This window comes from Onychostruthus taczanowskii, unplaced genomic scaffold, assembly GCF_017590055.1.
Source record: "Onychostruthus taczanowskii isolate IOZ18803 unplaced genomic scaffold, ASM1759005v1 scaffold6, whole genome shotgun sequence".
Lineage (NCBI taxonomy): Eukaryota > Metazoa > Chordata > Aves > Passeriformes > Passeridae > Onychostruthus > Onychostruthus taczanowskii.
The window spans coordinates 16,193,370-16,209,899 of NW_024503679.1; the positions used below are offsets into that span (position 1 = coordinate 16,193,370).

The following is a 16,530-nucleotide window of genomic DNA, read 5'->3' on the forward strand; positions in this document are numbered from 1 at the left end:
GACCTCCACAACACCATGGAAATTTGCAGGGGAACCCATTAAGAAGACCACAAATACCCTGGATTAAAATCCCAAAAAGTCACCTTTAAGCACACCCCCTCCTTTATTTTCCATTAAAAACTCCTGGTTGTGTAAATTGGATTCAAATGAACGTATTTACATTTGCAGTAGGAACCTGAAGTCGGGCTGTCAAAATGTCACTCTGTCACTCATGTTTTCATCACACCCCGTCACAACATCGAGATGTTTCGCTCACCGCCTCGACAGCCTCCTTGGACACCAGGGAATGAGTGGCAGGAAGGAAGGACGGCTGCTGGGAGGGTGTCTCATAAGGATGCTCTAGTGGAAAAGTGTTATTTGCCTGTGAATTCTGGCACGCTGTGCTCTTATTGTTGCTGGCTTTCAGCCAGGCACTGCCAGGACACAAAAAGTCAATTTATGTCGGGATTTTCATTGACTCACTCCCGCTCGTTCCTCATGTTTTTGGGGTAACTTATTATGGAAGCTGGCACTGGCTGAAAGAATACTTACTTTTCACATAACTATTCATCCTAATTAACAGCATGCCAGGATGGAGAGTAAATTACAGCAGGACAGGATCATCTTCACTGTGAAAAATAGTGTGTTATTAATCTGGGACAATCTATTGTACGTCAAGGATTACATGATTCCTCTCATCTTCATTAAAAAAAAAAAAAAAAGCCCCTGGGGAAAAAACCAATTCTCTAAAATCATCCCGTTTAGAGCCATAAAATCCCACTCTTCTACATGAAGTTTCTGAAGGCAGTAGAAATCTCCAGAATGAAAATAAATCCCAGGTAGGACCAAGATTTACAACTTGAGGCTCAGCATTCAAGGGAAAGCATCACTAAATTATTACTTTCTGTTCTGTAACAGGATGCTCATGGTACACTGGACGTGAAGATATTTGCATCAGTCCCTACACAAGGACAGGGCAATGATGAAGAACCTAGCCCCATTTCTTCTAGTTTATGTTCCCAGAAGAGTTATTTCCAGACTCTCTCTCCAGATCTTTTGGGTAGCAGCTCCCAAACATTTTGGAACCAACTTCAGAAAGCAAGTCAGAGTTGCACATGGGATGGTATGAGACCAGCATTGTAGAGAAGACACTCACACAACCCAAGGGCAGAAATTCACCTCTTTTTTGGCTGCTACCTGACAGAAAGAAACATCCTGCTGCCTCTCAGGACCCTGGTTTCACTTGTCTTCAGGAAAAATACCACCAATGCCAGAATTGCTGCCATAGAGTAAAGTTTTTCAGCTCCTGCCTAGTTGCTTACCACGCCAGAGCAGTCTGCTAGCCTTCCTGGGCCCTATGCAGGGAAGAAAAGCTGGAAAACAGGATGTCTACAGTCTCCAAAAGCAGGACACAACCCAAATTGTCTCTTAGGAATCACTTCCTAAGCCAAGGTTCTGATTTTTTAAACATAGCTGCTCCCAGTCCAGAGATGGAAGTACAACCTATGTACCAGAATGTCCCATGCTTAACTAACCATTTTTTTAAAATAAAAAATACTTATTCTCAATACTCCTATGTTGCTCTTTTTTTTTCTGAACCAGCTGTTTTGGACCCTGTCAGAATCAGGAGCTTGCATTAACCAGAGCTGATATACTAACCCATCAATTCTGCACTCCTCTGAGATGTTGCCTTCAAGCTCATTATCCAAAGTCTAAATTGCCAGGAATTAGATACCTTCACTCTGCACATCAGCAGGAAAAGGGGCAAGAAAAAAAAATCAAATACAATTTACAAGCCCACAATCTAATTAGGAGAAAAACTTCCAGTCCTGAAGCATTTGTCAGTTTTTCATCCTGCAAAATGCATACTAATCCCCTCTCCCTGCCTGGGATTGCCATTACTCCGCTTCCACAACATGCCAGGAGTGATCAGCATTAGGCCTTCCTAATGTGTCTCCGAAACAATAGCAATTACAGAGTCGTCCATTCATATCTAAAGGCTTACAGACTACAACTTCCCTCAGGAGGCTAAAGACATTTCATCGAAGCAATTATATTTATGTAGCATTAAAGTACTTTCTTTAAAGCCACGGCAGTCACCTTTCTGCATTCAAAGCAGAGCAGTAACGAGGAGCCCTCTCACCCCCTCCAAACTCCTCCAAGCATATTTTTTGCCTGTTTAAAGATTGCTAACACACACACACACACACACACCTTGGGGGTTTTGCTGCCTTATTTTTAATGTTATTACACTCCTTTCCCCAAGGGATCTGACATGCAGATTGGAGCCTATTTACATGACAAGGGACCAGAATGGAAGAAGCTCATCAGTTTATTCAGCTTTCCCAGCTCTCATCATGTCATCAAGGACCTTCTGATGTCTGGCAATGCCGTGAAGCCCCAACTTCCAGGATTTCACAGTTCTGTCAACCTTAGCTCTCATTATGTTAAAAGCAAAATGTTTTCAAGCTTCTTTTTTTCTCATGAATCACAAAATGCTGGGAACATTTTTTAAGTGCATCAGCCAAAAGTCAATAGGTGAGCTAAAGGAAATAATAATTTTTTATTTTTTAATATAAAGAACCCAGAGCAAGTGCTACGATTTTGGGAGCGAAGAGACAGCTCAGACCAGATTTTTAACGCTGGAAGCTGTCAATACAGAACATCATTTATTTTCCACTCTTCCACCTCACTTCTCCTACAGGAAGCAAAGCAGCTCCCTAGAAATATTCCACCTATGAATTTCACACTATGCCTCACAAAATCAAAACGCGAAGCCTTGGCGTGACGTCTCAAATCTCTGCCATTCAACAGCTGATCATATTTTCCCTTTGAGCCGCACCAGCTGCACTCCACCGGCACGCCTGGCTCGCGCGGGGCTGCCCGCGGCAAGTTTGGCATCCCGGCTTGAAAAGACATTTCCTTCCAAGCAAAGGCTGTGCCTAGCTCTGGTACACAGTGGGGATTTTTTTAGTGCTTGAAACACTAATAAGAGGAAGGGATTCCTCGTGTTTGGCCAACATTTCCTTAGATCTGGGCTCTCCATCTTCCTTCCTGAGCTCTTTGTGTTGGCAGGCAAGAGCCACACATGGGTGCTGTCCAGCTCGTGACCTCAGAAGGATCTCCCTGCAGCTCTCCTGTGCTTTTGGGGTAGGGAAACCACCAGTTTTGAATTTTGAAACTGGCAAAGCACCTTACAGGCATGAAACCTTACCCCATCCCTCCTGTCTCCCTGAGTTCTGCTGCGGATGCCGCAGGCTGGACCAGCTCCTGGCCGCTTTGCCACGCTGCGGCCAAGCGTTGTCCTGGCCTAAGGATGAACTTGTTGCCATGGCAGGAGTCGAGGCATGCGTTGCGCTGCCGGCATGGCGGCGAGCGGCAGCTCGGAGCGCCGGCTGCTCCGCCACAACGGCTTTTTGTTGTTCCTTTCTCACAGCGCGCCCGTCCTCCGTCCGTGCTGGAGCAGCCTGGCAAAACCCAGCTGACCGTAAAGCACAGTAGCACCGTGGCTGAGGGCCCAACACCGCTTTTCTCTGCTGCAAACTCTGCCTCTTCCCTGCCCGCTGCAGGGCACAGCATGGGAAAGCCAATCCCATGGCACAGGTGAGTGTCCCACTGCAAAGACAGGACATAAAAGGAAGCCGAAGTTTTGAGGCAGGAGCTCTGGCAGACAGAGATTTTAAGAGAGGGGAGATAGCATCACTCCAAAAGGAGGTTGTCCCCAGCTAATGCATTTCCTCACTGCTGCTGGAATGTTTGCACAGGACAGGCTTAGCTTGGCTGCCTTTTAAAACTCCCTTACAGCTTTGATTAGCCTTGCTAAAACTAAGGGCATCTCTCTTTCACACACTAATTAAGGACAGGCTCAGAAGAGGCCGGTATCCCTCATTGCTGCAGATTTTAACAAGAAGAAATACAAAGGTAGACTTAAAATTAAAAGCAATGCTCCTTCCTGAGCAGTGGTTTCAGTGCCTCAGAGATTACAAGCCAGCCCCGCTCTGCGTGTCAGCAAGCCTTTCCAAAATAATGAGCTTGCTTCCGTCCCAAGCAGCTCCTGTTGCACTGGAGAAATGAGCAGAAAGGTATTATGGGCTCACACTCACCAGATGGATGTCCTGCTTTGTTCTCCGCTTACTGAAAACCCTACACATACAGTTTGGATTATCTTCATTGTAATTCTAATCACCACCTCTCTGTTAGGGAAGGAGGGAGAAAGGGAGGGATCCTTGCCTCTGTCAGGAGAGCTAATTAAAAGTTGTGAGTCATCCAGACTTCTCCACACATTGGAAATGCTTTTGGAAGTTCAGGTAATCTCTCATTCTTGGGAGAACCTAGTTAGCAAAAGAAAAATTAAGCAGGCTCCCCTTGGGCAGGGAGCTGTAGGAGAACAAATCCATCTTCCCCATGGGATGCAGCAGTGTGAATCATCGAGGTGCTTCAAACACATGCAAACCACTGTCAAAAACAGAAAGGTTCATACATGTTCCCCAGCACAGAAACACAAACACTTCCTGTGCACCTACACCACGCCAGCTTTTAAAACTCCTTCTCCAAGAGGCTTTTACATATGAATATATATGGTGCAGGGACTTCTGTTTTCCCATGAAAGAACTTCTGACCCCTCTGGCTGGTTAGGCACAAGCTCAAAGGTCTCAGAAAAGTCAGAGCCAGGAGGCTCATGAAAATCGACAGCTGGCAGCAGCGTGAGGTGCACGCAGTGCCCCAACTCCTCAGCCCCGATTAGGCACAGAGCGATCAGCACCGAGCAGCCGCCCGGAGGCACCGGGGGAAGGAGCTGCCTGTGCTGGTAACGAGCTCTGACAGCTTCATGTGGGGTGAGGGTCCCCCACACCAGCTGGGCAAGGACAGTGTGCAGGCAATGGGCCCCCAAACCCAATGGGGATGGGGAGATCTGGGGAGGACCAACGCCACAGTCCCTAATTCCTAGAGAAACAATTGTCTGAGATCAGTAGCAACAGCCAGGCTTCTCAAGGTCTCAGCCAGCACACTGCTTTGGCAAAACAGTCAAGTCTGGCTCCTTTAAGTGCAGCACCCAGACTCTGTATTTAGGATTTTGACCAGCCCCTGTCATTTAGAGGTGGTGGGTGCCTGCAGAGCTTGAGCCCTTGTGAAGGTCTACAGCACCCATGGATGTCCCAAGGGACAAGAAAGCTGTTTTCTCTTTGGTCATGCAAAAAAGCTTTAAAAAAGGATTAATTCTGCTGTCATCTTTCCAATGGCCAGTCCAGCATGTGAAGACTTTTTCTTCTCTTTCCCCTCCCTATTTTTTTGAGAGACAGTTCAAGCTGACCCCCGTGGGGCCCTGTCTCCTCTCCTGAGCATTAGGATCACTAATGAAAGATGCACTCAGGACTTTCCCTCCCGCCCCTTTACACGTTGCCGTGGGAAACCATGGTGAGCTGGACACGGATGCTGCTCTGAGGAAATAAATGCCTTGGCAAGCGCCCTCACCTCAGAGAGGGCTGCCGTGCTGGGGCCCAAAGGGATGTGACTGCACTGCTCGGCCGTTCAGGCAATGTCACCACAAGAGCCCAGGACAAGAGCAAGCCTCTGGACTGAGGCTGAATGTCCCACTGCCCTCTGGGGAAGACGCTGAGCTGCAGGGAAAAATATGTTTGTGAGCAAACCCCACCAAATAACAAGGGGAAATGAGATGGATTGCTGTTTCTTTCCACCTGATCATTTTGGAGATTTGCTTGGTTCCATAAATCTGTTTGGATTCAAATTCATTTAGGCTTTCCTTCATGGGAAGCCCGAAGGCCCTGGAGAACTTCTTGGCAAAAGAATGCTCCAGCTGATGTTCCTACCTTTCTACCCAAGACACATCCAATCAAAAATAGACACAATTTTACCAAAGCCATCTGCAAACTAATTTTAACTGGCACAGCCTGGGCACCTGGACATTTGCAACCAGCCCATCCCAAATATGCATTAACCCTGACTTTTTGTTGTATGTGAAGGTTTAGAAAAACTGGAATAACACTTCTGCAATGCTTAGTGAAGCCATGAATCCAGCTTGTGCAGTCTTGGTTTTCCTTGTCCACCTTTTTGAATCCATGACATTCTCCTTGATGAAAGTTCACTGTTTCCCTTCCCTTTCAGACACCTCCAAATCAGCGTTCCTCCGAGTCTCAGCAAACAGTGCAATCCTTGATAGGGTGAGTTATGGCTTGGGATGAAAATGGGCATCATCCTGCCCACAGAGCTGGGCAGGGAATGCCATGCACTGCACTCAAAAGCCACCAGGCAACCTGCAGTGCCATGCTCCAAGATGAGCTTGTGAAGAAACACAAGCTCCTGCTCCTGGTCAAAAACATCTCACAGGGATCAGTCATGACTTGATCTGGCAGGTTTGCTGTCCCTGCCCTTCCCAGGCACAGCAGGCAGAAAAACACTTGGTTTTTCCTTGATGAATAAGCACAGAAGAATCGATCAAATGCAGTGGAGTACAATGCTACAGCTGAAGTATCCATACACTGAACTTCTCTGCTATTGCAACACCGCCACTCATTTACACATCAGCATTCTAAAACTATCTCTTTTGTACACTCAAATTGATCCTCACTCTTAATTAGAGCTCTCAGTTGCAGTAAAATTTCATTTGTTTCTTCCAAATGTGGCCTGATCCATTGTCCCTCTCCCTTGACCTGTGAAAATTAGTCATTGAGCTCAGTGACAGTGGTAAGTGCAAAATGCAGCATCAAAGGGACATAATGGGGCCTCTTAGGACTGACAAAAAAACACCATTAATCAAGGCATGCTCAAGAGGTGCCAGCTTACTTAGGCATGTGAGTGGCGCAGGAGTGAGGGCCCTCCCTCGGAAGGCAGAATGCAAAGGGATGTGTGGGTGCAGGAGAACCCCCCTGCCCCAAGAACTGCAGCCTGCCCCACACACCCAGGCACTGCTGCTTCATGGCACATGGTCTCTGTTCTGTATGTCCCAGTCCCAGGCATTTGTACACCTGCTTTCCAATAAAGATTACAGAGATGCACTTTTCCAGGCTGCTCCTTAGCTTGGAGAGCAGGAATGGAGCTCATCTTTAAAATGCTCTTTAAAGCTCTGCTTTAAGCTCATCTGTGGCCTCTGTCAGGAGTGACATACAGGACAGACACCAGATCAGGAGGGAGATGTCAGCATCTGCTTTTCCAGAGCTAACACAAGAGTCTGCAGATTCACAGAGGTAAACACATGACACTGTCCATCCAGCAGTACCTTACACAGACCCCCTTCTGTGATCCCAGAACCAAGCTAAAGGGGAACACAAACTCCACCAACAGACCAGAGAGTTGTGCTGGGGAATTACACCAGGGATCAGGACCCAAGGGACCTATGGAGAAACCTGCACAGGTACAAACATAGGCCAGCCCTGCAGTCAGTGAACCAGCAACAGGGCAGCTCAAAGGGTAAGGGACCAATTTTAGCTGGTCTGGCAGAGGGAGTTTTAACATCAGAAAACCAAAGCAAAGAGGTAAATCTCTTCAAAATTCCAACCTCAGTAGCAAACAGTGTGTTTAAAGCCTCTCCTGCAAATCCATGTCATTAAGCAGAATAACTTGGACTTAGCAAATCCAAATGACTCTCACTTTCAGGGTCCTGCATTCAGAAGCCCACAATGGAGAACAATGAGGTGGGGAAAAAGCTGAGGATCTTGACGCCGCATTCAGGAGCCATCTGGTCCGGCCAGCACAGCCAGCGCTGGGAACGGGCAGCGTCGTGGGCTGAGATTTAATCCCAGCCACTTATTGGGTGACCTCAGGCGAATCGTTTGACCTCCTTTTGCCTCAGTCAACCCAACTGTAAAATTGGGTTTAAAGCAAGAACCTCTCTGAAAACCATATGCTGTGCCTAGGAGGAGTGGGAGCAGACTCCCTTCCCAGCAACAGGGCTGCCATGGTGGGTAAAGCCAAACCAGAGCGGAAGAGGAGGTGCACAGTCAGATCCAGCATCCCTTGATGTCAGGAAGCTCTGGCTGATGTTCCTCCCAGGTCCCATCCCGCCAGCACTGGGAAAGTCCCCTGTGCAGGGACTCACCTGTAAGAAGGGATTTGTGAGGTCTGACCTCACTCATATCACTACTGCACCCAAAAGCCCCAAACATCCAAAGCAAGGTCCTCAAAACCCAATCTCAATGGTTACTCACTAGATCAAGAGCAGGGATTGCTCTGGTGAAATGCCCCCCAAAACTGATTCCTACTCACAGTCTTGCCAATGAACGGTGGCAGAAAAGCAGCTCCTCTCTCACCTGGGCCCCAGCCTGGCCCCAGCACTGTGCACCCCTCAGAGAGAAGCAACAGTGCAGATGAAACACCATGGCCAGCTGACCTGGGTCCTTGATAAACACAAAACAAAAGTTCACAGGTGTTCTCATGTGTGTGCAAATCATGGCACAGTCTGTAAACACATCCTGGCTTCAGAGAAAGGAAACTGAGGCACAACAGGTACATGCATGTCACTGGCCACACCATAGACACCTGGGACCCTTGTAGGGCAAAATGAGAGTGCAAGCCATATAAGCAGAGACCTGCCCTCCTGACCAAAATAATACAGGAGAGTGGCACAATACTTTGAGGAGAGGCTGGAGCAGAGCAGCAGGCAGAGGGATGGGCAGGGTACAAGCATGCAGGGCTGGGCACTGTGCTGTCCCCACAGGACTGCCCATGCAGGTATCACAGAGCTTCAACCCACCTTAAAAAAGAAGCAGAGAACTGCCTCATACTGCAGGTGCAGGCGACAGAGATGTCAGAACTTCCTCAGCTGTGCTCCAAGAGTTAATTGAGACAAATAACTCAACAGTGCTGCCATTAATGAAATTCTTCTGATATATTTCCCCTGAGCTTTCTATAAATGACTAAGTGACATTACTGCCTGCAGTGCGAACCCCCTGTATGAGAGATAACGCTGCCGGAGCTAAGGTTGGCGCATCTATGTTAGAAGCCTTGGAAAGAAGTGCAAGATGATATTTAAATAACTATCACACTGCTAAGAAATGAGCAGCCAAAAGAAATATGGTCTTATAATATGCTCAAGTCTCAGGATGAATCCTGGCTGTTGCATGCAGACGCTGAAATGCAGTGGGTGGTAATTGACAAACTCTTTTAATCCTGCAAATCTACTAAAATTCCCAGTCAAATCACCAATTTTCCCCTGGTGACTCCTATATTTGTACATTTGTTTTGCAGCACACACAGGGCCAACTGTAGTGCAGCAGTACAGATGTGAGAGGCAGCATCACGTGAACCAGCATGTCCTAGGGGCAGCCAAAAGAGCTGATGGAGGGAAATAACCCACTCACCCATCATATCCATCTCCTGGAAACCTCTCACAGTGTTTCTGCTTTACTTAATTTCTTTTGCTTTCATTTTTTTTCCTTTAGTAATTCCTCATGGGTATTTTTCCCCTCTGAGACCCACTGCTGCAAGCCCAGAATTTGCTCAGGGCTTGCCATAAGCACTCAAAGCACAGACAATATAGAAACATCACTGGCATTAGGGCTGAGCCCTTCTGCTAAGCATTGGAGAAGAAAGGGCAATAAATATGAGCAGAGCCACAACAGGGGTGGAAAAAATCTAGTTTATGGATGGAGGAAACTTGGAATGTAACACCAAGAGTTAAACTGAATAAAATTCAAATGACCATTAGCAAAAAAGTTCCTGGGAGTAAAAGGAAGATGTCTCCAGAGCTGTAACTGACACCAGGGCAGACCTTTACCTCCAGCACATTTTGCACCAATAAAACAAGGAGTCACAAAAGCATTCCACCTCCAACTGCCAAAACAGGTTAACTTGTCCTAAGCACAAGCCATAGGTAGGGCTCTGCTGACAACACCGATACTGTACAGGCAACCAACAGCAAACCCACGTGTTTAAGGTCTGCCTTGATGTTTTGAGCTCAGACTCGCAATCTGCATCCAAACAGTGGCATTGCCCAGGAAATACCTTGGTGACAACTTTGGTGCCACCTTATTTAAACCTTAATTTAAAATGCTAACTTCATAATGAGTGGAACAAAACTGTGTAAAAACATTTCCCACTCTAATCCTGGTTTGATCCCCCCCAGTATGGCCTTCTTTTGTAATTACATCCCTTTGTGATCTCACTCTAATGCCTTGTATTGTGACCCATAAAATAATCAGCCCCCTTTGTCTCTCCCTAATCCTTTTAGACTTCCTTCTTGTCTCTACACTCTTATAAATGCTGCCATTATTTGGGCTCAGCAGCTCTTCCCACCACCCCAGAGCCTGGAAAGGGGGCTGCAGGTTAAACCCTGAATATATTCTGTGCAGAGGAGCTGAAACGATGGGAAGATCTTTGCTGCTTTAAAATCCCTGTTGGATTCCCAACCTCATCCTCTAGCCACACAGCTTGGCAGGGAAACAACCTGCAAGTTTGCATATGCACCAGCCCTCCCCACTTCTGTATCTTGCTGATGACCCAAAGACCTTTGGCCTCGAGGCCACAGTGGCCAGTGTGTTTGTGGGGACAGCATGCTTGTCCCCAGGCTGGGCAAGGGGAGCTGCTGCTGTCTGCAGGGATCAATGCAGAGAGGAGTCACAGCATCTGCCTTGCCCAAGCTATCAATCCTGCTCTCCTGCTGGCAGGGTAAGTGCCATGGACAGCCACACACAATGGGATGGAGGAGCAAAATTTGGGACAGGATGCAGAAGGAAAGAGGGTGAGGGAGAAGAGAAATGCACATGGACGTATGCTGCTATGCTTAACTACAAACCAGTCACCCTGCAGCAAGACATAGTGAAGAAATGTCTTTACAAGCTCAGATTTGTCCAGAGTTATTATCAGGTCCTGGAGTACTTCAAATACTGGGCAGGTCCAATTCACCAAACTTCAGGAAATCTCTTTGGCTGTAAATTGCACCTTTGCCTTAATTCCCCTTGTTTTTTTTTTTGTTTTTTTTTTTTTGTTTGGTTTTTTTTTTTGTTTTTTTTTTTTTGTTTGGTTTTTTTTTTTGTTTTTTTTTTTTTGTTTTGTTCTTTGGGGTTTTTTAAAGCATCAGATCAAACAGGGAAAATTTCTACTCTCAGGCCAGATACGTGCAGAGCCTGATCCGATACCCAGTTTGATGGTGATTTCCAATTAGTGGTAACTGCTTGTTATTGAGTGATATAATCAATGGGTCTTACTCACTGGCTGGGCTGTGATTTATGATGATGTGGAGCCAGGTCCATCAAATTACAGCATTGGCAAAAAGAGCTGGAAATGCCATGAGATGACACGATTAGAGAAAGTGAGGCCAAGTTAAGCAAAGGGTGGTGATGACAAGAAAGGTGGCTGTGTTCTGGGGAGCCCACCTTCCTGAGGAGTGGACTCTGGATGTTAAAATTGCTGAGAGGGTATCTTCATCCACAGACAGCCAAAGCATGTTCAGCTTCTGGCATGCATAGGGGAAATCCAGCTCCTCAGAGACCTGTGAAAACACTGCCAAGCGGCGCCTCCAGAGAACACTCTGACTATGAAACTGATTTTAATTAAGACAGCTCAGAGTCATGCGAAACTACGAAACTGTCATTGAGAGACAGAAAAGATCTGTATTCAATAACCTGATCAGATTATAAAAATATGTTGCATTCCACAACCTTTTAAACTAACACACCAGGGTTTGAACAGACACAGAAACAGCAACTGAAAGAATTCCATCCGGCGTGTTAGGCAGAGGGTAGAAATGCTGAGGGCCTCCCTGCTCAGCTCAGTCACACGTAGGCTTCTTGCACACTTGTGCTCGTTCAAAAAAAAAAAAAAGTTACACTACAAAAATATTATCAATGTTTTCAGCACCTGACCAGCCAGTCCACAAACCACCCAAGGTCCGCCTCCTTCCACTGAGTATCTTTGATTAATAATGGCAACATACAGAAATACCCTGGAATTTAATGAAATCAATTTAATCAGTTAATTTTTAGGAGGAAGGGTTTAAGATACACCCGCTTGGTGAGGAAACTGCCACCACCTTGAGCTCATCAGGGCTGCACGCGCAGTGGCTGAGAGCAGCATATTCTTCCAGTTAAATTTTACTCAATGCCAAGTGTTGAAGTAAATTTGAAACATAAAAATATGATATCCAGCCCACATTTCCTGAATGCAAATATGTACATTCCTCCAAGCCAAGAAGATTATATTCCAAGCAATAATACAAAGCCAGGGTCTGTAACGGTGATACGAGACTAACAGCCTGCCTTTGAAGACAGCGAAAAGTGCAACAGAGCTCTCGAGGGGCTCCGCTCTGTCAGATCTCTTTTATTCCTCTGTAGCGTGGCCTTGATCAACTTTCAAGATTTTTGTTTGTGAAAGGTTTTTATTTCTCCTTTGCTTTTGTGTTCAGATGTCAGGCTCAGAGGGAAGAAGAGATCAGCACTGGGATGAGGTTTTACCCACCGGCAGTATTTACTCTGCTCTGCAAAGGTCTGCTTAGCACTTGGGGTTTTTTCCCTTCCAGGCAGCCAGCACCCATTCCTTCGATGCAAAGGTCCCTAAAATGGGGATGATTACCCTTCTCCTTTGACTTGCTGATTGGGACTTGGAGCAAAGAAAATCACTGTCTCTCGTGTGTAACCACCCGGAGACTTGGGGGCTTGTGATTCATTCTCAGGAGATTTCATCTAAGATTAAGCAGAGTCCTAAGTGCAAGTGTGTGTTCCTGTGGCTCAGGCACAGCAGGGGAGCTTGCCCTGAGCAGCAGGTTACATTTGCCCACAACATCCTGTTTTAGTCCCATTATCTGCACGCACCTGTGGCATCAAGGCCCAGCAGGTGGGGTGGGGGGGGTGCAAGGGGGCCTGTTTGTGCTGGCTTCACCCAGACCTCTTCTCAGAGCTGGCAACAAACCAAGCCTGAAGCTAGATTAGAGTCCAGAGCATTTTCAACATGATCCCTTTTTCATTTTGATTCATGTGAAACTATGGCTACAAAAGGAAACACTATTCAGGGACACACAGCACATCACATACATATTGATGTGGGAGCCAAGATAACAGTGTTTATTGACAATCCACAATCTCAAAGGTAATTCCTCTGGCTCTCATGTCTCCAGTTTACAGGTCCAAGAAGTTTGGCATTGTGCTTGTGCATGAGTCTGCTTCCAGCTCATAAATGCCAGAGCTATTCACCAAAAGTGCTCCAAGGTTTAGCACCACAAGACTGACAAGTCTGAGATCCAGCTGCTAATCTGGCAAAGCCCCAAAGCCCTTGGCTCCTGGACAATGTCACTTCTTACACTCCTGAAAAGCTAGGTTTGCAGATGGCCACTTCATGTACTCAGAATTGTTATACACAAGGGCTGGAGTGTTCCCTTGGTGGGCTGCCAGCCGGCCCTGGCACTGCGGGGAGCGGGCAGCAGCGTTCCAAAAGCCCCCCCCAGTTTGGGAAATGCACACAAGACCTCAGCCCCAGGCTTTGCCCTAAACTTTTCCTGCTTTGCACCAAAAAATCACGGTGATATTTGCAATTGCAACAGAAGCTTTAGTAAGTTGCTTGCACAGAAAGAAGAGCAGTAGCCAAACAAGCTGGAGAACCCTTCAGCAAAACTTAACAAACCAGTGTTCTGCCAGGTCTCACGGTCGTACCGCACACCTATCCTCACACTCACATAGAAATTACATCCAGCAGCAACTTCTGGTTGAGTGCAAAAAGGATCAGTGGTTGCACTCCCACGGCCCCCAGACAGTCTGTGGGCAAAGAGAGCCACCAACACAACATGGACAGAAACCACCATGAACCCCCCAGCTCTGCTGGGTGTCAGTCCTGGGACAAACACCAGCCAGCAACCAGAGCTGACAAGGGAGAACCAGGAGATTCAACAGGACCAACTGCTCTGGCCAGGGCAATGTCAGGTAGTGTGCAGAGCTGGAGTCACAGCCTGCCCTGGAATTCTTCCTCCCCCACCTTTAAATTTCATTCCCTCACTGGCATTTTCATCTCTCTCCTCCTCCAGGCTCCCCCATCAGACAATCTGTCTGGTGTTGTTAGCCTTGCCCCCAAAGGCACTGCCATGCCAGGTAGTAAATAAGACCTTGCTGCCTCTACACTGCCAGCATTAAATAACAAAATGAAAGATACCATGACCTTCAGGAGGTCTTTCCCTATGGTTTGGGAAGTGCTGCCTGCCAAGCAGAGCCCAGCTGTGCTGCACAGCAAAGGAGCTTCCAAATTCACCGCAAGAGATACACAAACCACAGACCACTTCACCACATGATTTTAATGTAACTTACACCTTCAACACAGAGAATTTGCTGTTAGAAGGTGGTTTTTAGTTTTCTACCCAAGAAAGCTGATGAGCTCTTCTTTCACATTTGGACACCTACACAGATTAAATGCCAGCCAGATTTTGACACCAGTTCCAGGGTTTTTCTTTGTTCCCTCTCTTTAATCCCCGCTCCACGAAAACCCAGCACCCACCATGCTGCCCCTCCTGCTTCCCAGCAAAGCCCCTTGTGGGATTGCCCTGTGAGGTGGGGGTGGGACAGTGTCTGTACTTACTTGCTGCCTGAATCTTTGCCTTCCGGCTCACCAGCAGCCCGTAGTGGTTCTGTGCCATGCAGTCGTACTCGCCTTCATCCGAGGACCCATCTCCCCGGACCCTCTGGAAGCGGGACACGTAGAGAGACCCGTTGGCCAGCATAAAGGCATTCTCACTGTCCACGATCATCACGCCATTCTTCCGCCACGTGATGGTGATGGGCTGGATGCCCTCCACCTGGCAGTAGAGGATCAAGGGTTGCTCCTGCACAGCTATGTCATCACTAGGCTCCACAACGAATGCCAGCTCAGAGGAACGGCCAAAATCTAGAATGAAGAGAGTAGGGCAGAGTCAGCAGCATGTCCAGGAACAGCAGCAAGAGTCAACTGCTACGGCAGGAAAGGGGATGACAGAAACGTTTTGAATGTGTTACAAAGTGCAAGTGTTTCCGAGAAACACAAAACCCACAGGAGGCAGGCTTTGCCTCCCAAGACTTTACTCTATGAACCTCAGGGTACAGTTTCTTAAAACACAACCACAGGCATATCCTTCAAGGCTGCCTTTGGAGGCTCCAGTGAAGGGGACAGGCAGGCACACCCCTCCAGCAGCTTGCCAAACCCTAGCTCCACTCCATGCTTCCCTGAAGATTGCCTCTTCACGTCCCTTTGCAGGTGTGCAGCATTAGGCAATCAAAACTTGCACAAACACAGGGCATCATCCATTCCCAGCCCAGGAGCAGAAGTGCACACCAGTGCTGGAAAGCCATTCCTCTCCCCACATAAACAGGCAGAGGGGCTGTGCCGTGCCCCAGACCCGTTTGCAGCACAGCCGGCAGGGGTGAAGGGGGGATCAGCAGCTCCCGATCCAGACCATATTGCCAGAGGCATCTTCCCGACACTTCTCCCGCTTGGCAGAGCAGGAGGCTGTTTGCCTCTCGCACGCAACACCGTGCCCTTCTGTCGCTTTGGTCTCTCTCATGCTGTAACAGGCAAAGCACGGTGCTATTCAGCCCTTAATGAAGAGCAAGTTAAGCACCAAAATACAAATGCACAATGTTCCGGCTCAGCCACACAAAAGGTTTCTTGCAAAGCAATTATGCTAAACGATGTCCACGAGAGATAAGTTATTGCAGAATTTGTACCAACAATAGGCAAACCCTCACTTCCCATGACACAGATACGTCCTAATTTACTTCTTTTGCCACAAGAACGTTTAAACGCTGTGTCTTTGGCACATTATGCTTCACTTGGTCACAGCACACCTTTTGAGGGTATAATTTGCCCTACAGTCATGTTCAGACACTACAGAAGATGACAGAAATAGAACTATTGCTTAAACATTGGCCAAAATATATGCAGACATATGAAAGACAAAAAGAGACCAAGAAATGGGAGTTATATAGATATTTGAAGGCTATAAATGCAGGGATGGAGGTGAAGTGGGTTTTTTTTAAAGAGGAGCAATGGTGAAGAAATTCCAGCAGAGTAAGAAAACTACAGTTTCATCCAAATATGGAGAGAGCCTTTCCAGCAGTTCACTTCTGCACTGGCCCTTGAAGCTGGGGGTTTCCCAACCTGTGATACAGCTTCTTTCCTCTTTGACAGGCTCAGGGGAGCCAACTCCACAGATACTCACAGAATTGGGATGCACACAAGCAATATCTCTTGGCAAACACCAGCCACAGCACAGGCTTTGTAATACCTGTCCCTCATACAGATCCCACCAAGGACAGGATCCCCCCACATTAGGCTCAAAAGCAGGGTGGAGGGCAGACTGTTAATGCAGAGTAAGAATAACAGAGATGAGAAGAGGCAGTTGCACTAAAGAAAGAGAAGGAAAAAAGTCTGTCTTTTCTGCTCTGCAAACCCAGTGAGATTTTTTCTTTCTTTCTTTCTGTAAATCCCCACTGCTTTCTACGGCAACTTAAATTGGATTATGGGGGATAAACACTGAGTGCAACCTGAGCCGAGGCAGATGGACGGAGCAGACAAAGACAGCAGTGGTACTGCAGGGCCAGGCCAAAGGTACTGCCAGCGAGGTATGAGTGTGTGCAAGGAATGGAC

The 16,530-nt window shown here is 47.3% G+C and overlaps 1 protein-coding gene across 1 annotated transcript in view; it reads right to left on the reverse strand.

Moving 5' to 3' along the window:
* Nucleotides 1-16,530, reverse strand: part of IGDCC3 (immunoglobulin superfamily DCC subclass member 3) — a 95,706-nt gene that overhangs the window by 70,920 nt on the left and 8,256 nt on the right. The window contains exon 2 of the mRNA XM_041418760.1: nucleotides 14,488-14,793. Coding sequence (XP_041274694.1) covers nucleotides 14,488-14,793 — 306 coding nt within the window. The remainder of the gene's footprint in view (nucleotides 1-14,487; nucleotides 14,794-16,530) is intronic.